The 22796-nt window shown below is 41.2% G+C and overlaps 2 protein-coding genes across 2 annotated transcripts; one reads left to right on the top strand and one right to left on the bottom strand.

Annotated features, from left to right (window-relative positions):
* Positions 1 to 19: 19 nt before the first annotated feature.
* uhrf1bp1 (UHRF1 binding protein 1) lies at positions 20 to 19909 on the top strand. Its single transcript, XM_041945930.1, has 21 exons — positions 20 to 147; positions 2721 to 2883; positions 4999 to 5037; positions 5302 to 5393; positions 6087 to 6276; positions 6641 to 6781; positions 6908 to 7078; positions 7496 to 7676; positions 7834 to 7920; positions 8889 to 9059; positions 9838 to 9983; positions 11720 to 11861; positions 12046 to 12239; positions 12391 to 13598; positions 13734 to 13918; positions 13995 to 14134; positions 14316 to 14466; positions 14908 to 15164; positions 15828 to 15936; positions 16131 to 16222; positions 17097 to 19909. Exons 1-21 carry the CDS (start codon positions 104 to 106, stop codon positions 17211 to 17213), a joined length of 4020 nt encoding a protein of 1339 aa, XP_041801864.1. The 5' UTR covers positions 20 to 103; the 3' UTR covers positions 17214 to 19909.
* On the bottom strand, positions 18449 to 22428 carry taf11 (TAF11 RNA polymerase II, TATA box binding protein (TBP)-associated factor). The gene is made up of 6 exons (XM_041945931.1): positions 22198 to 22428; positions 21846 to 22047; positions 21409 to 21539; positions 21211 to 21298; positions 21034 to 21130; positions 18449 to 20898 (listed from the first exon to the last, which is right to left on the bottom strand). Exons 2-6 carry the CDS (start codon positions 22020 to 22022, stop codon positions 20768 to 20770), a joined length of 624 nt encoding a protein of 207 aa, XP_041801865.1. The 5' UTR covers positions 22023 to 22047; positions 22198 to 22428; the 3' UTR covers positions 18449 to 20767.
* Between the last annotated feature and the right edge of the window lie 368 nt (positions 22429 to 22796).

Below are 22796 nucleotides of genomic sequence, written 5' to 3'. Positions count from 1 at the left end.
ACAGCTAGGGTTGTGTACAATATAGACATACCTGCAAGCTAGTATAAGCTTATCATTTTGGAGGGAAAACCGCTGGTAGCCTTCGAGGCTAACGCGATCTGAAATGGCCGGAATTATTAAAAAGCAAATTCTGAAACATTTGTCAAGGTAAGTGTAATCTTTGGCTTTGTGTTAGCCGGTTAGCCCAGTTGGATGATGGTTTCAACGTTACTGCCTACGACACAGCGAACGTTAGTTCGCTAGCATTTATCTTCTAAATGTAGCTAAGTTGCATTGATTTCCACGGCGATTACCGTCTGTTAGCTTAACGCTAGATGTTGGAACAGCCACATGAGAGTAACATTAGAGGCTTGACAGGGACAGTGAACGCAGCAAACCAGTCCAGCCTGACCCAGACTAATACCGTTAACCACATTACTTTTACCAGATCTATCTATCTATCTATCTATCTATCTATCTATCTATCTATATATCTATCTATCTATCTATCTATCTATCTATCTCAGGTTGTTTCTCAAGAATCATTCATCCTTGATTTTATTCTCAGTACAGCTCAAAACAATGCCATCCCTCCAAGGACAAAGAAAGAAAAAGCATTAAAGGAGAGTTATGGAGGAAGTATTTTAAAGCTTTTACATCACAATGTCCCGTAAACGGGTCTGATCTTGCACACAGATCTATCAGGGCCCCAAAGGCTTTTTCCTTCTTGAACCCCAACTCCTTAAGAAGATTGATCTTTTTCAGGTGTGTATCAAGTTGTTTTGCCTTCTGCACATGACTGACTGAATGTCGTCAGCTGAGGTTTGCTGTCAGAACTGCCTTTTTATGGCAACATTTATTCCATCCAGCACCTTGCTGAGCAAAGGTAAATATTGTATTCCAGTCACATTCAGCATCCTCTCCAGAGCTGCCTGCAGCCTTGTCGCTATACCTGGTCTTACATCCCTTTACATGGTACATCTCTGCTCAGGAGGCGTAGAGCCTGCTATTTTGTCTCCTTTTTTCAGGTTTCATTGTGTCAGAACTTTGTGCGTTTTCTGAAGCTGTCAGTCTGGGTGGGAGAGCGAAGAAGATATGTGTTTTAAAGGTCTCTCTTACCCCAGCTGGATGGGGCTAAGGCTAAAGTTGAATCTAAGACTTAACAATAAGTTTGTGCCAAATCAGAGGCTTTCTACTTGACGGGCTCATATTCTCCCCTCTGTTGTCTCTGTCAGTGAATCATTTAGATAATTATTTGCAGCAGGTAGGACAACAGTGGACACATATTTGGTAGGGGGACATGCAAGCATGTTAATGCTTTGAGCATGGCTTCTTCCTGCATAGGAAGTTGGTTTCATGGTCCAAGCATCTCTTCAGTTATCTTGCATCCTGCTGTCAGAAATAATCACTTTAAACCATTTTGAGTTTATTCTGTCATTCTGTGCTTTTTCAAATATGTCCTTATAAGTATGTGACTCAGTGTGGCAGTATTCATATACAACAGTACGGTCATTTTAAGACAGGCAGGTTGATGAAATGATTGAACTGATGATTTCATGCTTATAGCCGCTGTATGTTTTGCTCTAAGCATACACACTGAAATCAAGACTTGCATATAGTTGACTTCTTTAACCACTGACGGATTGTTGGATTTAAATGGGCCACTTCAAGGGCATTTCTTTTGTATAAATCTTTTCGACCTTGGCATTGTTGAATTGTAAAACCAAACAGTTGTGCTTTTGGAAAAGTGTATACAATGACTTCTTTCTGACTTGGATAAGCTCTGGAATTTCTGTTCTCTTTAAACCGTACTAATCTTAGCAATTAGCTAGTTATTGCTGGCTTTATAAATAATTGCACTATTATGTATGCAGTCGTCTTTGCTCTGATGTAGCTTAATGTAAGTCTTAATTATGAATACCACCAAATGTCTTTGTTATATTCTGCCAATCCAAAAGGAAACTGTATCTAAATGCACAATGTTGTATGATCGAGTCATAGATGTTCGGTATTTTCAGACATGTAAACTACCTCTACATCTAAAGCTTGACTCACTGAAGGTCCCTGAAGGGTGTGGGAGTTAATATGTAATAGAAGGTTTTGGAAAGCAAGTGTTGAGCTGTTATTTTGTTGCTCAACGTCAAAGGTAAGCTGAAGCTTTGACTGGCTTATCAGGCTTATCAGGTCCAGGCAGCATGGTGTTCGGCCTCACAGTGTTAAATGTTTTGACAAACTGGACCCACATTCACATGTCATCTCGTTAGTTTAATTAATATCGTTAACCAAGCTGTGAGCCACACTCTGTAGCTCTGTCGCTTGACATTTAGTCACTTTTTCAACAGCGTCTCATGGTTGATGTCTGAAATGTCACAGGGATTTGTCAGAGCGGTGTTCAGTCATGTGAATTTCAAATATTTTACAAATTGATTTACTCTGATCGCTGCTTTATTCTCTCTGTGTGGGTTTGTGGCCTGTTCGTGGCTGCTGGAGCTTGCTACATGTGCACCCTTGGAGAGGTTAAGTACAGCTGTGTGAACATAGTAAGGAGGCTGCTACAGTTTCCCAGGATGACTCATTCAGTTACGTCAAAAGCATCTTGGCCAAGCTGCATACTTGAATTTTGGCTATTTCTGTCGTGGTGTCTCCCTGATAAAAGTTATATGAATCTCCTCCTGATTTAGGCTGCAAGTATTCACCCTGAAACACTTTATTTTAACTTTTTATCTGCTTCCTTTGCTTAGGTTCACCAAGAATCTGTCCCCGGACAAAATCAATCTGAGTACGTTGAAGGGGGAAGGTCAGCTGTCCAACCTCGAGCTTGATGAAGAGGTTTTGCAGAACATGCTTGACCTGCCTACCTGGCTGGCTGTCACTCGGGTCTACTGCAACAAAGCCGCCATCAGGGTATGTTACTGACTAGTCAAACCTGATTGTGTAGCTGGTCTGACAGGAAGCACAAAGCACGTACAGAAAAACTGCATTAACAAACTAAACAAAGGTTTTCTGTTTATTAATGTCAAAGAGCTTGCTCTCGAACACATAGAGGTGCAGAGGATATGAGCAGTGTCAGTCCCCCAGTGATAAGCACTGCTGCAGGCACTGCTGAACCTTCAGACCAGCACTGGTTGCTGATAGAGAGACAAGCCATGATTCAGAGGGACACAAAAGGCCAGAGGCTAGAGTGATCCTGAGATGTACTGGCTGTTGTGCATTGAGCTGTCAGGATGTTTGGTTTGTGTTCCCAAATAATCCCAATAATACTACATGACAATTTGTTTAAAATTATACAATAATATTTATATTGTTGTTGCTGGACTATATTTTACACATCATCATACATTAATATTTTAACCTCTCAAACCTCAATTTCATCTCGAGTTTCATTAAAAAGTAGCTTTGAAGTAGGCAGCAAACAGGTTTCTTGACATTGTAGGACAATATTATGCATAATATCATGTATTATATGTCATACCATGTCATGTATGTGTGTATGCATGTGTGTTTTATGCTTGCAGCTTGGGTTCAGACTGAAAAAGCTCAAAAACTATTGGGTGGGTTGTCATGGAATTTTGTACAGACATTCTTGGTCCCCAGAGGATAAATCCTAATAGCTTTGGTGACCCCCTGACCTTTCTCCCAGTCTCGACATCAGGTCAACATCTGACTTTGTCTGCAAATGCTAGCATAAGAACATGGTGAACATGATAAACATTATACCTATTTTAGCATGCTGATGTCAACATGTAGCAGCTCAACAAAGCTGCTGGTCTGCCTGCAGACTCTTACTGTTGTTGTTAATCTTGACCTACATTTGAAACTCCACCAATGTCAGTAATCTCTGGAATTGCTTTAAAGTTCTTGTCTTCAAGCTAGAAGTTGTAGTGTTGGAAGCAGAATGTAGCATGATTTAGTTGGGCCCCCAGGGTTATCTATGTGTTACTGTTAGGCCATCTACATGCACAACATCACTTTTTGTTGCAATGCAAATGATACACAACTCCTCCTATCCTGCAAGCACCAGTATTCACAAAGAGCTGGCTGTTAACTGTTTCACTTTTTTTGCAATGCAAATTTCATTGACATGTCATGCTCAATGACAATAAATCTTGAATCTTCAATCTTACTGCTTTAAGACGTTCACAGCTCGACGGCTCAAGGCTGTCTCAGGCTAAATGAAGTTAAAACAGAAACTGCTGTCAAACGTCCTGCACATGTAAATGCAGGTATTACTCAACATTGTGGTTCATTATCTCAAAATGTTGTCACATATCACAAAAGCCTAGATGTTTTTACTTTTCATCTTAGACAAGTGTGTTAAAACAGTGATGCAGCTACGCTCCTTTAAGCTCGGAAAAATCATTACAATCATTCCTATCCTGTCAAAACTTCATTCCAGCCATCCCACATCTGCAGACTGTTGTATAATTGGTGAAAAGTTATTTGCTTGACTCCAGCTTATTCAGAACGCAGCCACTAAACTTTTAAGAGGTACCAAGAGACATATCTCCCCAATTATCACATTCCTTCACTGGATAGAGGTGAGAGTAAGAATTAATTAAGTTTTAAAATTCTCACTGTATATCAAGGGTTTCTTTAGTCCATACCAGCCAGTGTGCATCAGCTGTGATCCTCAGATGAGTAGATGAGGACTTGTGTTCCTAAGGCTGAATTTAAAGGCCCCATCAATGAAGAGACCGTCCTGGCAAAACAATCTTAAATTTCCATGTGAAAACTCATGTTAGGGTAGGGTGGTTTTTAGGTAACCTTTTGTTGTTATTTTTAGTCTTTTTCTAATCATTGCTAACACTTTTATAGTATATATTACAGTTGAAATTTGATGTTGGGCAGACATGGTGACATGACAAATATTACAGCATGGAAATAATTGTTGTAGCGCTTGCGTCACGTAGGAGCTTGATGTTCACTGTGCCCTTGTACCCAGTGAATAATAAACACTGCAGAATGCTGTGGCAAGTGTTTGTGACTGACTCTTTGGACCTCCCTGTCCTGTCTTTTTAGATACAATGGACAAAGTTGAAAACAAGCCCCATTTGCCTGGTAAGAATTTCTGTCCTTCCCCAAAGCGCTTGCACATTTCTGCAACACTAAACTTGTCCCTTCATGTCTGAGTTAAAGAATAACCTAAATTTGCATGCTTTTAGCAGCATCCTGTTTAGTTATTTTACGGTTTCGTTCTACTGTACTGAGAGGTTGTGCTCTCTCTGCCTTGTTATCGTTAGTAAATGTTACGTCACTTTTTCTTTACCTTACTTAACGTTGCTCAATTGTATGCTGAGTATTACTTTTTCCTCTTTTGTGCAGTTCTTGGATAAGGTAGAGGTAGAAATGAGGACATGTGAGGAGCCTCGTCCACCAAACGGCCCCTCTCCTATAGCTATTACAGCAGGCCAGAGGTAACGTGCATCTTGTGTTCACCTGACATATCTGATAGGGATGTGTTAAAATTGCTCAACCGGCCGCCATTAGCTGAACAACTGGCAGTTGCTGATATACATTCATGCAGGTGTGTGTGCAGCATGCAGCAGGGATAGTCCCCACTCCCCACATTAGTGATGAGAAGCCCGGTCTTTTAAAGGAAACGGTTCATTTCGTTCACTTACCACAAGTGAAGCCGATGAATGACTTTTTGATTCTGTACTTTTCAAGCTTTGTTGACTTTTTTTGTGTAATAAATAATCTTAATAAGCTTAAAGCATGTAAGCAAAGGAAATATTCTTACACCTGTTTTCCTTATGAAACAGAAATAAGCAATAATTTCTTCTAATTCTACACCCTGTTTTTCCCTGCTGCCTCTCTCTCCATGGCTGGCCTCTTTGTGCTACTGAGTTAGCTACTGAGCAAGAGTCTGTCGCTGAGCAGTGGCTCTCATTTATTCTTTGAGGGAGATGATTAAATTAGCAAAATAAAATGACAAAAATCAGCCAACCATATAACCGGCAATGGACTCAGTCAGTCATTGATGCTGACATATTTGTCCATATTTGTCCCTAATATACACCCCTATATCTGACTGTGAATATTACCTACTACATGTCGTGTGTATGGTGAACACAGCCCTCACTCATGCTGACGTTGTGTATTTACAGCGAGTACGGCTTTGCGGAGAAAGTGGTGGAGGGCATGTCCGTTAGGATCAACTCCATCACCATCAAGGTTCAGGCTCGTGCCTTCCACGCCTCCTTCGAGCTCTGGCAGCTACAAGGAAACAGCCTCAACCCCAAATGGCAGCGCAGTGACCTGCGCTACACCCGCGTCACGGACCCAAAGAGAGGAGAGGTACAGTGCAGCACACATTTATCCCCCTCCTCGCCCGGCTTTAACACTGCCCTGTCTGGAAGTTGTATGCAATGCCAAGCTGATTCCAGTGTTTTACCACAGAAACATTCTGGGCTCAGTAGGCCTTCAGCAAATACTTCTAATCATGTGAACTGTTCTGGTTTTTAATATCTGCAGAGACCGTATTGAGATCTAATCTAGCAAAACAAGGTTTTGTCTGTTGCCCTTTCTTTTTCTCTGGCCTTTGTCACAGCGATACCAATCATTCCTTTTAAAACGGCAGAACATTGTGTGTTTTTTGTCTCATTGTGTTTTTGTGTTTTATCACAGCTGAATGTTTTGATGCGTTTATTTTTTCAAACAGGTGTTGACATTCAAAGAAATTAACTGGCAGAGTCTACGAATCGAGGCAGATGCCATTGAGAGTGACGACCAGGACCTCGGCAGCACCCCGTTACGTCTCATCACCAACCAGGGTCGCATTCGCATCGCTCTAAAGCGCAGAGTAGGACTGTGTTTCTGCCCCTTATTTACTTTTCTGTCATGGAATTGGCTGGCAAATCACAAAGTGACCTCATCTCAATTGCAAATTATTGGTCACATTGGTTTAATTCTTCATTGTTCTGTCTAGATAAAGGACTGTAATGTGCTGGCATCCAAGCTGCTTTTCATTCTGGACGACCTGTTGTGGGTTCTGACGGACTCTCAGCTCAAGGCCATCATCCACTATGCCAAATCTCTCAGCGAGGCCATGGAGAAGTCTGCCCAGCAGAGGAAGAGCAGGACTGCTGAATCCCTACAGGTCCTGAGAAAACTGAGAAAAATCAGTGTGAATAATAATAATATGATATTTTAAAGGGCTTTAGTTATAGACTTCATACATTTAAAGGAAAATTTAGGACTTTGTCAACCTTAAAATATATGAGCTGAAGGCTAAATGGATATTTGGTAATGACAGTACAATAGGCCTTTTTTGATTTATATATATCTGTTTCTACCTTCAACCCCCTGGAGTCCAGACTCACCTTGGTTAATGTTTGCTCACTTTTTATGAATTAATTTCGGTCTGTAATTTCTTTGTCAGCACCCTTTTAAACTTTTAAGATTTTAACAATTTTATTTTTGTTTCGCTTTGATGTTTATGTTGCAAGATCTTTTTTTCTCAATATTATCAGATCATCTTGGTCATTTACATGTTTTTACCTCCTCTGTGTTTTAGACTGCTCCTCCATCGCCTGGCCTCCACAGCCTTTGGACAGAGCCCCCACCTGCTCCTGCTGGCACTCCCAGCAACATGAGCCAGTACTTTGATCTCTATGATGTCAAGGAGTCCTCCTACCACACCTTCATATCCCGCCTGGATTTACATATATGCAACGACAGTTCTTCAGTGGATGAAGGTTAGCTGGAAAAAAACAAAACTGATCAACATGTTGTCTTTATTATTTATTATATTATATTTATGCTGCTCTGCTGCAGCATAAAACTAAGATTTGTTAATTTGAAGGATGATTAAAGTCAAGCTGTTTTTTAACAATATCATGTGATATTGCATAGATGAGCCGCCCCCACCGGGTTTGCAGGGTGCCATGCAGCTGACATTCAGGAAGCTGGGTTTTGACTACTATCCTGTCCACAGACCTGGTAAGTGTGATGACTGGATCCTTTCTCTGACTGTATTTTTACTGCACTTTACCCAGAGGCACTGTACTGCTCCCACTGTAACCACAGCATTCATTCAGGACTAGCTGTTAAAGGATTACTATTCAAGCAGACTAATGGCCTGGGAGAGCGTGCCCATTGCTTTTATACTTTGTGGAATTCCTCAAGTGCAGAATGTAGAGCAGCAGTTTTGCCTCTGGAGCTGATTATGGTCATTAAACAAAAAAATATTTTCTTTTGCTGTTCTGTTTAATTAGAGGTCAGTGTGTAGGATTTAGGGGGATCCATTGGCAAAAGTGAAATATAACATTCATAATTGTGTTTTCATTAGTGCATAATCACCTGAAAATATGAATCGTTGTGTTTTTGTTACCTTAGAATGAGATCTTTATATCTACAGACTTAGTCTACAGTAGCCCGGAGTAACGCTGGCTCTCGAGTGCATCTTTTGTGTCTTTCGTACTTTTAGTGTTTTTAGCTGCAACCGTGGGAAAGGTTGAGGCAAGGAGTGTTCATTGGTTGCAATCTGCAACCTCATGGGAAGGAGCTACTAAATCCTACACACTGGCCCTTTAAGAACTTTGGTGTGTGAAGGGTGTATCAACAGAAGACAGATATGATGCATACAGTATGAATGTATAACCACACACACTGGGTGCATATTTGCATGAATAGATTTGAAAAGTGGCCAAGTTTGTTGACACATGCAAGGAACCTGACTTCAGTTCTCAGTAGCACTCAATAAACTTGCACACAGTGCATTTACATGTACATACAGCTAAACAAAGCCATCAAGCTAAACAGATATAAGCAAACTAGCCCAACTAATACCAGTCATATTGTACTATTTATTGTATGTACAGGGTTTTTTACGATCTGCATCAAGTTTTCTTCACAGGAAATACAATCTGCTGAATCTTAACTGCCTTTCTGCTGCTGCTATAATACAGCTGATGGATGCCGACACTGGGAACGCCACAGTGGAGCCATGGAGGCTCAGGCCCAGTGGGCTGGGAAACTGCTGCATGAGTACCAGAGGAGAGCAGAGGCTTCTGGGTTTCCTGGGCCACATACTGAGGTGCCCCAGCCAACCAAGAACACTGCTGCAAAGACTGTTCAAGGTATGAGAGCAGAATTAATGGAATGGTTGTAGGTTTGTTAAATAATTTCTTTTGTGACAGCTAAACACAGATGCCATTAAACAGAAGAGTTGGGATGTTGTGTAAAACATTTATAAAACAGAGTGCGATAATTTGCCAATCCTTTATGACATATACTCAATTTTTAAAAAGTCTAAAGGATTATGTTTTTAATGTCTCACCTCCTCAACTTAATTGATTTTTGTTTATCTGCTTATTCTGAATTTGATGCCAGCAACATTATTTCAAACAAGTTGGGTGAGGAGCAACCAAAGACTGGGAAAGTAGTGGAGCGCTCCAAAAACACCTGTTTGGAACATTCCACAGGTAAACAGGTTGATTGGTAACAGGTGATAGCATCATGATTGGGTATGAAAGGAGCATCCTGGAAAGGCTCAGTCGCTCAATATTGTATGAAGGGTATTTCTGCATGGGCTCTGGAACACTTCCTTTTCAGTAAACACCGTTTGTTTGCAGTTGATTGCATTCTGTTATTTACGTTTTAAGCAGCATCCCAACTTTTTTGGAATCAGGGTTGTTCATACTCAGATGTCATCTGAACAACTAGGAAACAATAAAAACTGCATTAATTCAATAGAACGTGAATTCTTGTATGTCCCCTTACACAACAAAATACTACAGTAAAAGTAATGCTTTTATGAGAAAATCTGTTGTCACGATCTAACTAGGAAGCACACTTGCTCTTCCATGAGTCATTTCTACTCACCCACATGTTTTCTCTCCCATGTACATACTTCAGATGGACAGTCTAGTCCCAAGCTGAGCCCCTCTGACACAGAGCAGGCGTCCAGCAGGAACTCTGCCAAAGCTCCCTCTGGGTCATCACTGAAGAGGCTGCGATCAAGCTGTGTGGTGGTCAGAATGGATGACGTGGACATTCACCAGGCAAGCTCTAATCATCATTGATTTGATTTACCTGCTGTAACTGAAGCCTTACATCAATAAACGGACTTCTGTTCCTCGGTGGAAGCGGTCAGGCAGTACCACTGACAAGACTAGAAGTCGCATTGCAGTTAGAAGATTTTAGCAGTGACAAAGCAACACAGGCTTATTTCACATATATAATGACTGTAGTTTGTCACAGATGGTATTCATACTGAGGAAACAGTATTTTATAGTAGTAAACAATTAAATGGAACTGATCAACCTCCAGACACATATCTGTTCATCTACAGTGGATCAAACAACAGACACAATAAATCCTTTATCCCTGTCTCTTATACAAATAACATTACATTTTGTTCTCTGACCTTGCCACTAGCTACCATGAACTGCATTCAGGACATACCTAATTACAGCTCTTACAGGGTGGATGAAAAAGACAGGCCTTGGATAGTGTGAGCGCGTGTGTGTAAAGCATGGATGATTAGTTGATTAAAAGGGCTTTTGGCGCGTTTAATTACCGACCACAGGAATTATCGAGATGGAGTGAGGTGGCTTTTCAAAAAAAGAAAACAAGAAAAAACAAACCCACCATTCCTCGGTTAACTAACGAGCTGACACGAGTGTCATTTCCTGCGGTGTGCTCATCACTTGTGGTCAGCTCAGAGCAGAAAATGGCCTGTCAGACTAGCAGCCCTGCAGGCGTTTGCCTGACAGGCCTTACACAGCGAACAGAAGTTTCTTTGACCAGCGATCTGATATGTTTGATCAGATGGATTTGTTAAATTGACATGATGATGTGTAAATGTCTGGCATCAAATTGCCCTTCTGGGGGAACTGGAACAATAGTAGATGCTGTGTATTCTTGTGTAATAATTGCAGTACCAGTAACCACAGCCTTGTAATAGTTGAAGTTTTAAGCAAACTGATTCCTTAAGTGTCAGTAAAATACTTGAGTAGGAATAGAATAATCCCATGTATGTCATTTGACTTTCATCTGAAGCTGAGAAACCCCCTGCCTGTCCAAATTGTAACTCTCCGGCTGCTTCTTCATTTTCACTTTGGACTTTTCACACTTTCCATCATGAAAGAACAGTTCCAGGGTTATTTTAAGTTGAAGACACTTGTTCTATCAAATGGGGAACTACATGAGACACCCAGGGGAAATTCGGTACATGTCTGGGTCGCCACCTTCAGTTCATCACAGGAAGTCTGTAATATTTAGATTCACGTGGTTTGGTTCTGTTATGTGTCACATACTTGTCCTTTTGTTTAGTAATTGAGTTCCCTTTTTTTCTTTTTGTTATTGTGTCTTGAATTAAGCAACCTGATTCCAAAAAAGCTGGGACGCTGTGTAAAACATAAAGAAAACAGAATGTGATTATTCTTGAATCCCTTTTGACATATAGTTAACTGAAAACTTTACAAAGACTTATTTGACATCATCAGCTTGATTGAATTTTGTAAATAGATGTTTACTCTGAATTTGATGCAGCAACATGTTTCAAACAAGTTGAGACAATCGGTTGTATAAGGGATGTTACTGCATGGGCTCACTTCACTCATAACTTTTGTCTGTAAACACAGTTCGTTTGTGAAATGACTGCATTCTGTTTTTATTTATGGTTTTCACGGCGTCCCAACTTTTTTGGACTTGGGGCTATAAATGAAAAATCAAATCCCATATTTATATGTTTATATGCTCACCACTGCTCTCTCCTCCGCACCTCAACATTCAGGTGTCGACAAGAGGCCGTCAAAACAAGAAGACCCAGTCTTTATTATCCTGCAACCGTAAAACTCTGCATCTGCCAGACAACATACCAGCAGTTCATCTGCAGTTTACTGAATACTACTTTCCTGACAATCCCAGTTTATCAGGTATCATGCAAATGTATTTTATCATATTTTCTTTGTCATCTTTTTGTTTAAACATTTCAAGTTTAGATTTGAATGATTGCTCTTAGTTGCGTGTTAATGATAATTTTGAGTGTGTACTTAATGCCATATTACAAATAACGACATGTGAATATCCTGCATCTCTTGCCTTTTTTCCTTCTTCTAGTGCCCACCTCCAACCTGTATGCCCAGCTGAATAGCCTCCAGCTCTGTGTAGACCCGGCCAGCGTGCTGTGGATCAATCTGTTCTCCAGGGGTCTGCTGCACACCCTGGACCAGGTCAAAGCTTTCTACCATTTGCAAGACAGCAACAAGGCTGACGAGCACGTAGACATCCGTATGGATGCAGCTCAGCTCAAGGTGGGTACACCAATGTTTTTACATGTTCATGGTTTCTTTTTTTACATTTAAAATGTTTGTGTAGCTCATTTTTGTCTCATCACAGCCTGTTCCATTTTATACAAATGTCAGTAAATTGCTGGTTTATGACTGTTTTTGTTTTTTTCTATAGCTGGTTATTCCCTTGGATTCCTCCATATTGGACCATCCGGAGCGTCCACAGTCCCTCTCTGTAACTGTACCCCAGATGGTTGTCAGCAACACCCGCCACTGCCCTCACGGCTCCAGAGTTGACCTCAACAACACCTATGACAAGTTCGCCAGCTGCTCTTTCTTCCAGCCCACACCTCCCTGGCCCTACCCCAGAGACCACAGTGCCTTCCAGCCCATCCCGTCCACCTTCCTCCAGCACTCCCAAGAGATGGAGCCCGAGCCGCTGGACAGAAAGCAGCTACGATCCCAGGATGTCTGGTCTCTCAGCATGTCCCGTGTGACCCTAGGTTTTGATGGAGCTCGGCGATTCCCCAAAGGCAGAACCCAACCTTTTGTTGAGCCCTTCGCCATGTCTGTGTGGATGTGTCAGCCCTCTGCCTTAAAAAATGGTTCACCACCTTCCTTCCCCACTCCCTACAGAGCCCACCAGCCTTCTTCAGAGCAGGAAGAGGCTTCGTTTGCCTCCATCCACTTCTTGGCCCACGCCATCACCCCAGTGAAGATGTGGCTCAACCACTACCAGTATGTTGCCCTGCTGAGGATGAAGGATGCCATGGCTCGGTTGGGGGCAGAGTTGGGCCGGGATCTACGAGATGTTAAGCAGGCTCACGGCCAGAAGACAAAGCCTGCTACAGTGTGTCTTGCCCTCCTGGTGGACTCTGCAGAATTGGGTCTCCTGTTACCACCGGTCTGCTCAGAGCCTGAGGAAGAGGTCCCCCACACCCCCGAGACAGACAGCCCCAGCATGACAGACTCTGACATCTCCCCCACTCATCACTCTGCAGATGTGGTCCTGGAGGACAGTGGGTTAGAAAATGGCATCTCCTCCATCAACACTGTGTTTGATCAGGATGAGCAAGATGGCGTGGTGGAGGAGGCGTGTGAGGCTGTTGAGGAGGGATTGGATGGTTTGGCAACACAGGAGGACACCCCCGTTCTCTCACCTCCACTCTCACCTGGACACTCCCCCGCCCTCTCCCGTGAACCGTCCACCTTTAGCCTGGAGGGAGAGCTGTCAAGCGCCATTAACGTCACCAAGGATGTGACCAAAGATGCCATTAGTGCCTCGCTGGACCTGACCAAGGGGGCATTTTCAATTACAAAAGACGCCTTTAGCATGCTGAGTCGTGGCTCAGGGATGAGCAAATTGTTCAGCCCACAAGCAAAGTAAGTGCTAGTGCTCTCCTGCTGGGCTGCTGGCAATTTAATAGTGTTTGTGTGTCTGCGACCCATACTGTGCACCGCATGCTTTTACTGGCTGTCTCTTGACGACTCTGAGTGTGTGTATGTGTGTATTCATAGGGAACAGATCCAGCGTTCAGAAGAGTCCTCCCCCTCTCTGGCTGCCAGCCTGCGCCTCCAATCCATGAAGCAGTCGCCTTCCCAGCATTCCTTTGACAGTGCTATCTTGGATGGCAGCCTGCCTGACGAAAACCTCTCTGTGGATTGTGATTTCAGCGACAATTTTGTTGTTCTCATGGACTCAGGTGCTTAAAATACGACCAAGCAATTTCTCTGAATTACACAGGCGACATCTTCAATAAGTTTGTATCATGTTTCCAGAGTCAGGTGTGGAGTCCATGCGTCCCAACAACACTCCTGCAGACAGTCGAGGCAGCCCAGCTCCGGGGACAGAGGGAGGTTCATCAGCTGAGCTCAGCAGCTCTCTGTCCCAAAGCACTGAGGACGTCAATCAGGATATGGTGGGTTACTATGCTCATGTTACAGATTTCATGGATAGATTGAATTTGTTTGGGGAGTTATTGTCCTCCACAAAGTAATAGCTGAAAGAACAATGAAAATCTTGTCCTCAATAATGACAACAATTAATCTAAGTTTACAGTGGTTTAAATGTGAGTTTATTGTAATGTGCTGCTGTTGCAGTCCTCGGTGTTGCTGCTGATCCTGAGTGGAACCGCCTGTACCATGGAAGTAAAGGGAGAAGACCAAGTTGTGGCTTTAGAAGCCCAGAATCTGAGCCCTTTGCAAATGGGCAATATCAGGGTAGCGGACCTGCTGGCTGGCCTCATACAAGGTAACATGGATTGTTGTTGTGATGCGGTTCATTTCCTATCAACAAACTCAAACAATTTGAGACCTCTGCTCATCAATTCTGTGATTCTAATCATGTCTCTGTTTACTAGTCCTAAGCAAAGTTTTTTTTATATCTGCTAATCAGTGGGTTGCCAATGAGGCTTAATAATAAGGGCAAAAGAAATGTAAATCAGTCCTATGGGCTTCTTTGGCATCTTGAAGAATAGTTAAATTAAATTTGACTTAAATACATTAATTTCTTCTCAATATTGATATTGATATCTAATCTCAAGAGTTTCAAACAAATCCTCGCAGGTTTTGTCTCCAATCAAAAAAGAACCTGTTCCTGTTCCAGTATGAAAGGATGCGGGACGCTTTTAGTGTAACATGACCACATATCTTACAAATGTGCCGTCTTCTTTCCGCCTCGTCGTTTCTGCAGCTCCGGGCGGGTCAGTCCAGAAACAGGGTAGCAGGAGCTCTCCAGCAGTGTGCATGCGAGCAGAAATGGGTCCATCTGCTGCCAGACACTCTGCTCTGGCCGAGTCTTTGGGCTTCCTGGATGTGAGAGTGCAGGACTGCAAGGCGGAGCTGTTAGCCTCCACAGTGGCTAACATCGGGCCTTTTCTCGAAGACGAATTCAGCGTTGATGGTCAGCCAATGAAGTTACACATGAGCAACATCACCATCACTATGAAGGTGGGTTGTTGATAAGGTCGGGATAATTTTGAGTTTGCTGATTATAGATTGTTGGAAGAAAATGCATTTTACATTATAGTTTATATAATTATATATTGTTGTACAATTTTAGTCTCAATACTTCACACATAAATTGGATGTCAGCATCTGTTTCTCACAAAAATCTGACTTTTGAGGACCATCCACTCTTTAAATTAACTGAACTGAAAGACCTCAACCATTGTTTTTTTGTTTTTAGTATCATATATATAATCAAATTGAACCTTTGGATGGACTATAATCTGAGGTTAGGGTTGGGCGATTAATCGAATTTTATTTTCAATTCCGATTTTAGCTTCCACCAATTCTGAAAACAAGATAATTGAGATAAAATGATTATTTCCAGTGTTGCTCTTGTTTTGTCCTGGGTTATAAATCCAGCACACTGCCACACTGTTCCTTTACAGGTCCCCAAAAGCCCAAACTCACTCTAAGCCAGGCCGTGGCAGGTTTAGTTTCAGTTCACTGCAGACAAGTGAGCCGTCATTTGCAAAAAACCCGACCAAGCCAGCTGCAGCTTGGAGCGATCTGAATATTTAACAAAATAATCGCAATTATGATTTTTTCCAAGCCGCCCTAGTTGAGGTATTGCTTAACTGTCAGGATCCTTTTTGTTTCTTTTAGGATGATAGCCCTAAAATCTACCCTACAGCCCCTCAACCTGTCCCGGCCTCATTCATTGTGGATCAGCTGTTGCTCGAGCGCAGTGAAGATGGCATCATGAGGCTCAAAGGTGGGCAAGAGAATATTCTTTTTTTTAACTTGAATTTTGTGCACTTTGACAAATTTAATTCTTGTCAGCATTGTGGATGCACCCAAATATCAGCCGGATCATGAACCATAAAGCCACAAACACACCAGCTGATAACATCTGCTGCTCACAGAAAGATGAACAGAAAGTGAACTTCATTTGCTTTCTGATTGCAGCTGAAGGTACAGACCCTAAAGCCTCAGCAGGTGTTCCTGCCGGCGGGCCGGACAACCCAAACACTTCCTGCTCTGTTCAACAGCACAGTGAGGTAGGGAGCAAGCAGTACCATGTTCTGTATGTGTTTCAGTTGAGTGTTTGTGCAGCCAGGAGCACAGCCATGCTTTTAGGAATACTGAGGTCATGATTCTCACATGTGGCTTCATAAGATAGGATTTTATGTTTTAAATTAAAAGTGACTAAAGGTTTTCTATATACATTTGACAGCAGGCCTCTTAAAACAATACTGATAGTGAAATATCTTGTCCATTAATTTTATTTTATTTACCAAATTCATCATCTATGACCATTTTGTTTCGACACACTGAAAAAGGTGGTTATATAAAACCATATATACCTCACATGATGTAGCAGTATACTAAGACTTAGTAGTAGAAGAGTTAATGTAATCAAAGGTCATTGTCCTGCAGACTATTTCCACAACCAAATTCCCCCCCAAATTTACAGTTACACATAGTAACAGGTTGCAAAAACATCCCCCTGAATACAGAGTACATGACCTCAGTGGTAGCTTTGTCTGTATCACAGTCACAGCTTAGGGAGCCAACAAACAAAAGGAGCTCTTTGTTTAGTAATGTAATGTATATGAATAAAAAAATCCATTGTTTTTTCATTTTCTATGGGTCATATCAAGGTATTCAAAGCACTGAGCTCAGTCAGATTCACAGGTTCTACTCATGTTTAAATCTGCAGTGACCTGCTCTACCTCTTAAATACAGCTGGTCAGTGCTGAGATGGACAGCGCAGAGACGTGTTCAAGTACAGAAGATTGTCTAATGGTGTTGTAATTACACCTGTTGCTGTCCATCAGAATCTGATATCCGCCGACTTGGCGTGTAGCACCTAGCCAAAGCGTGCACTGGCCATGGGTGGAGCTAACCAGTCCAATAATCCTTCCGTTACAGAGACCAGCACTGGAGTCGCAGCTCTCTGATGCGCAGGCTGCTCTCGACCAGGCCCTCAGGGACAGAGAACGCCTCCTTCTGGAAGTCAAAAAGTATGACCCCACATTTACTCTCTGAACCTGTCTGTCTTTCACCTCTGAACCGACTGTATCGCTGCTCCTGCTGAGGAACGGTGATGGGATGTATCAGGCTGAATGTCAGGAACCAGCAGGACTCATTCAAAGCATGTCTGGACATTGGACGTGTTTGAAAATGAGATGAATCCAAGTTGTGGATCACTTCCCACTTGCTTTATCACACTGTTCATGATATTACAAAAGAGCCCCTATAACAATTACTAAAAGGGGAACCTAGTGAATTCACTTACAGGTACATTAATGGTACTAATTTTTACTTGGCAGTCTAGATATTCCTCACTGCTGTACTAAACACATTACTTCTGGTTATTTCTCAGTTAGTGTGGACAGTAAACTCATTGTGTGGTTTCAGTGGTTGTCACACAGCATGCAAGGGTAAATATCATCAAGCTTTAATTCTCTCCAGTTAATTATTTGTGTTATGGAACTGTTAAGCCGAACACATGCCAAAACCTCCTCTTCACAGGCACTGACACTGCCAGACAGCTGCTTGTCCATCAGGCGCTCCCTCAAGAAAACACAACTTACTGTCAAGCATGCTTTGTGAACAGTGCTAATTTCCACGTAGCATCGTCATGAAGCTAAATAGTCTTAGTAATGTAGATTACCTCCGTTAGGTGTGTGTTCATTTTCATTTAAAAGTATTATAAATATTGTCAGCTGTTACTTGTTGGAAATGTGTTGTGAAAGGTAGGGAAAACAATGCACTTTTTTTCTTTTTCTATTTTAAATTAAAGCAGAACAATGCTGCTTTCACAGAGAGACGGATGAATCTCAGTTTCCGCCGTGGTTGATTTGTCACCAGGGTGGAATGGTTACACACCCTTACCAAGTTCTCACCGTTCTCAAAAAACGGGTTATATCATTCCCCAGTGTTATTTTTTTGTTGTGAAATGTTGATCAAGCCTCTTTTGTACTATGAAACAATGTGCTCTGTGGTTGAATGTCCACTCAAGACGACACGCCTTTCGATCTCTCTCTCGGTTTGGGAGAGCAGGTTGCACAGTAGCTTCAGTATTGTAACTGGGTTCGTCTTTTCACTCCGACTCACTGGTTTAAAGAAGACTGGAATTATATCAGCTACCAGAGTTATAATACTTGACCTCCTTAAAATGTTTTGTAGCTTGCCAGGAAACAAGTCAGACTGCTAGTGTTATGCACATTCATCGTGTATACAGTAGTGTAGTGGTCAGACATCATGAAGCTCATTCAGGATGTTGTTTAACTTGTGTATATTTATTTAGATTTTTCCAAGCTTGTGTTTTTGTTAGACCTGAGTTACTTTACAGTGTATTGAAGCCATATCAATCAACGGAAATGAAGCAAGCTGTGCTACTGATACTGTATGTGTGTACACACAGTTTGTCATGTCTGTGATCAAATTCACTACAAAAACTAATATTTTTCAGTAGGTTTAATCCTGATCTGCTGCAGATTTTACCGATCAAGCCAGCTGCCATTTAAATTTATTGCTTTCCTTTTTCTATGCATAAATCATATATGCATAGATTCAAACAATGATGGATTTGTTCAGCAAAGAGACTGTTTAACAGGATAATATTCATTTGATGAATGCTTCCATGAAAAAGACCTCTCTCTGAGCTACATTTTATGTACAAATGTTCTATTGTGAAATCAGTGGTTAAGCCTGTGGAGATATGCCCACCTTAGTGATTGCACAGCTGTTACAACTTAAATGTTTTCCCATTGTGTGCTTGGGAGACCCCTGGTGGCGAAGACTTGCCAGAGCACTCCCCACTCAAAATATTATCTTTAGCTTTTCTTCTTTTTTTTTTTTTTTAACTTTGGTTGCCTTGCAAGCTATGAATGACAGATTTGCATTCTTAGAGAGGAATGTCACATATTTGAAGCAATAGAAAGACAGCTTTGGTGTAACCAAAAAAATGACAAAACAGTAACACTACACATTTTTGAAGGTGACTAATATATAAACAAAAAAGATTTTCATCTCACCTGCATGTGTACTCAACACATCCTCAATCTGTGTAATAAGATACTGCCCTTTAACCTCAGTATCACTTATAGTTGTGATCTTCTTCCCAGCTTTCAGTGTTTATGTTTTTGCATGGCCTTAGTAGACAAATATACAGCGGTACAAATTTTAACTTCCCATGCTGGATGCAACATGTAGCTGTAAAGTTTATCCAGTTTCCCTCTCCTCAGTCAGGCCTCAGTGTTAAGTAGCATCTCTGCTCTGCTGACAAACTGGTGCTCTGAGTTCCATCTGCTCACAACCATGCAAAAAGGATGGACGGAAAGTGAGGCAAGACTCACTTCAAGATGAGCGATGTTTTGTCTTGTCATATGACTGACTTGGCAAAATCTTTGCCACCGGAAAACCAGATGCATGTACTGAAGTGATGTATAGTTTACGCCTTGTGAATTATTTGCACTTGTGTGATAAATTCACTAGAAATTGCACTTGTTTTAATGTAAATCACTTCAAAGGATTGCAGAGAAGTCCTTGTGAAATCTTCCTAAGTGACGCAAATGTTGGAGACCCTGTGGACAGTATTTTTGTCAGTTGTGTAGAGTTACATTGAATTTTGTATTGTCTTTATCACTTCACTGAGACTAATGTTGAATTGGTTCTGTGAACCAAAGCTTGTATGTGGAAAATATTTTAAAAGTGAAAGAATAAATGATTAATTGCTGAACACATTTCAGTTGTGCTTTTAAGGTTTTAATAAAAAAAAATGCATGTTTCTGTCCAACCGTAACACCTATTGCATGCATATTTTTGATGTCATAAAATGTACAGAAACGTGTCTGTTCAAGTCTCCCTCCAGTTATTGTAGTACTGTGATCCATAGTTTGATATATTTCCCAACAAAACTTAAGTTATTCTAAGTAGTAGAAGTAGTTCTAAACATAGTTCTTTAAGTATTGTGAGACTAACTCAATCAAGTCTGAGATGAGCTGAATTATTTAAAGTTTTGTCTGAAACAATTTCCCTGTTAATATAGAAAAAAGTTCCATATCATTAAACCCTTCTCAAGTCACATCAACCATTAGATGCTTTGAGTAAACACAGTAAACTACTCACACTAGGGATTTTATAATTTGAAAAAGGACTCAAATGTTTGTTGAAATGAACTCATTGTGGGCTGTGTGGCTATAAAAACAAACAAGGGCACATTTTTGTTATTTTAACTTATAAGGCATCACGTAACATTCCCAGCTAAAAAAAAAGATCCGTTTTTTTTAAAATAACTGAACAAAGCATTTAATACATATGAAATGTACTGTATTTACAACCATAATACACAAATATAATTTCACACCATTTAAACTAATGTTGTGAACTGTTGCATTTAGGATTCATACTGACAATTGGAGGTGAATGGCAGCTTCAGAGTATTCACCATTCTTTTTTACTACAGTCACTGACCTTGAGCATGTTTAGAAGAGAATTATCAGTATAGTTGGCTGCAATATGGCTACAGAGGCGTCTTGACACGTTCTCCACACGCTATGGCACCACTATGTATCTGTCGATGGTCCGACGGTGCGTCAGTGAAAGAGGATGTGCTTGTACTTGGAGTTGGGAATCTGATCTCTGCTCTTCAACCTCCTCACTGCTTCCCTCATATGCTTGGGCTGAAGCGGTGGTGTATCGCCCCATTTCTCACAAACATCCAGTGCTGTAAGGACAAAAACAAGCCATTTAACTGCATGGTAGCACAATTTAAACTGCAGGGTGTCGTACAAATTATAAGGATTACCTCATATGTTTCATCTTATTTAGTCTGAATGTTCTGTTTAAGTCTGCCACTCACCTTCCTCAACAATTTCCCCGGCAAAAACCTTGGAAATACCAGACATGGCAATCACCACATTCTGGGACACTGATGACCCAGTTATGGACTGGATCAGCTAGGGAAAAAAAAACGTCATAAACCCAGTAAAGTAGTTTCAAGGACTTAAAAACACTGTCAATGTTTATAAATGCTTACCCTCTTAATGGCAGCCTTGGGGAAGGCAGAGCGTCTGTACATTTCATAGCGATTCAGCTGCTCCTCAGAAAATGATGACACCAAAACTCTGTGACACACAAGAAGAACAGAGGGTGATAGTGAATTTTACTAGAATAAGACTTCAACGGATGCTTTTTTAGGATTTGAATGATTTTCTGTTAGAAATCTCAGTCTTACTGCATCTTTTGTATTTCATCCTCATCGACCTTGTGGCGCTTCTCCTTCTTCTTCTCTGGTTCCACCTTCAGTCTTTTAGAAGGTGGTTGGCCAGAGGTTCCTTCTTCCTCATCTTCCCCTGCTGCCATTTCCTTTACAGTGGAAGACAAACGTTACTAAAAGTTACTAAGAGTTACTAAAAACAATGAGATGCCCTTTGTAAAACCACAAACATCGATACTGCCACAACAATTTTCACTTAAAATACTCATATCTGATCAAATTCAAGGTTTTCTTGAGACTTGACTTAACTATCATCATTATTATTCTTGTCTCTGATCTATTTTGTATCCTTAAACTGAATTAATATTTCTTAATGTTACTTTGCTTCACTCTAATTAATTAATAGCTTCACCGCATCCCGTCCAATGTTAGAGAAGTAAATCTCCAGAACTCACAGATTTATGATCCTGTTTGGGCTGATCTTGCGAGGATGACTCCTTGCTTTCATCTGCAGGTTTTGCTGTTGCTGACACATCTTCAATTTCCGTTGATTTAACATTAGGATGGTCCTCGTTAGCAGACGTTGCTCTGTCAGGTGTACCCTCAGCTTTGATCCGTGCAGGGTCGGCCATAGTCACTTATCCCCTGCTTCGGTTTCTGTAATATCACCAAGGTATTTTTATTGGTTAGTTACCACGCCATGTTCACCATCGATATTCAGCTGAAAAGTAATCTAAACAAGTATATGGTTTTATGTTAATAACCACAGTCGGATAAAACATTGGATGAAAAACAACGTGCACCTACCTTTTTTGCAGCTAGGCGTCAACAAAACAGCAGAAACAGCCAAGCTACGGATGGAGGTAAGCTAACATTAAGTAGCTAGCTTAGTAATTTAGGTTAGCTAGAAAGGCTCTAACACATAATGCTAAGATTATCGCCCTTATAATGTATTTATGTCAAGTAATTCCTAAGAGTGGAAGAGGAATGATAGCTTTAGAATGCTAGCTAGTGTTTAGCTTTCTCGGCTTGTTGATTGCACAGCACTCTGATTTCCGTTTCCTGTTTTGAACGAACTTTATAGACACTGCTATCAAGTAATGAACACTGCAATACTAACGCACTAGTATTAAACAAGACTTTGTGTGTGTGTCGGGTTTTGTGTTTGTTTGTTTTTTTGCCAGCAAGTGCTAGGTGCAACGTTTCGAATACAGCGCTTCTTTTACTCTCAAAGCATAAGTTCCAAACAATGTCACAGAGGCCAGTTATAAATCAGTTTAGATCACCCATACTGTTTACTTATCACTCATAGACTGTCTGTGTCACCTGATAAAATGTTTCCCGTTCACACCCATGAGGGAATTGATACGAATTCCAACTACGCTTCCTAGTTATTGTTGATAGCT

Source organism: Chelmon rostratus, chromosome 10 (genome assembly GCF_017976325.1).
Source record: "Chelmon rostratus isolate fCheRos1 chromosome 10, fCheRos1.pri, whole genome shotgun sequence".
Lineage (NCBI taxonomy): Eukaryota > Metazoa > Chordata > Actinopteri > Chaetodontiformes > Chaetodontidae > Chelmon > Chelmon rostratus.
This window is presented reverse-complemented; position numbering and strand designations above follow the sequence as displayed.

Excerpts from the sequence above, each read along its gene's own strand:
- uhrf1bp1 (XM_041945930.1), top strand. The coding sequence starts at position 104 with ATGGCCGGAATTATTAAAAAGCAAATTCTGAAACATTTGTCAAG. Across the intron at positions 9,984-11,719 it reads ATGACGTGGACATTCACCAG|GTGTCGACAAGAGGCCGTCA; the intron begins GCAAGCTCTAAT and ends CTCAACATTCAG. Across the intron at positions 15,937-16,130 it reads TGGCATCATGAGGCTCAAAG|CTGAAGGTACAGACCCTAAA; the intron begins GTGGGCAAGAGA and ends TTCTGATTGCAG.
- taf11 (XM_041945931.1), bottom strand. The coding sequence starts at position 22,022 with ATGGCCGACCCTGCACGGATCAAAGCTGAGGGTACACCTGACAGAGCA. Across the intron at positions 21,299-21,408 it reads GATGAAATACAAAAGATGCA|AGTTTTGGTGTCATCATTTT; the intron begins GTAAGACTGAGA and ends TGTGTGTCACAG. Across the intron at positions 20,899-21,033 it reads CGGGGAAATTGTTGAGGAAG|CACTGGATGTTTGTGAGAAA; the intron begins GTGAGTGGCAGA and ends TTGTCCTTACAG.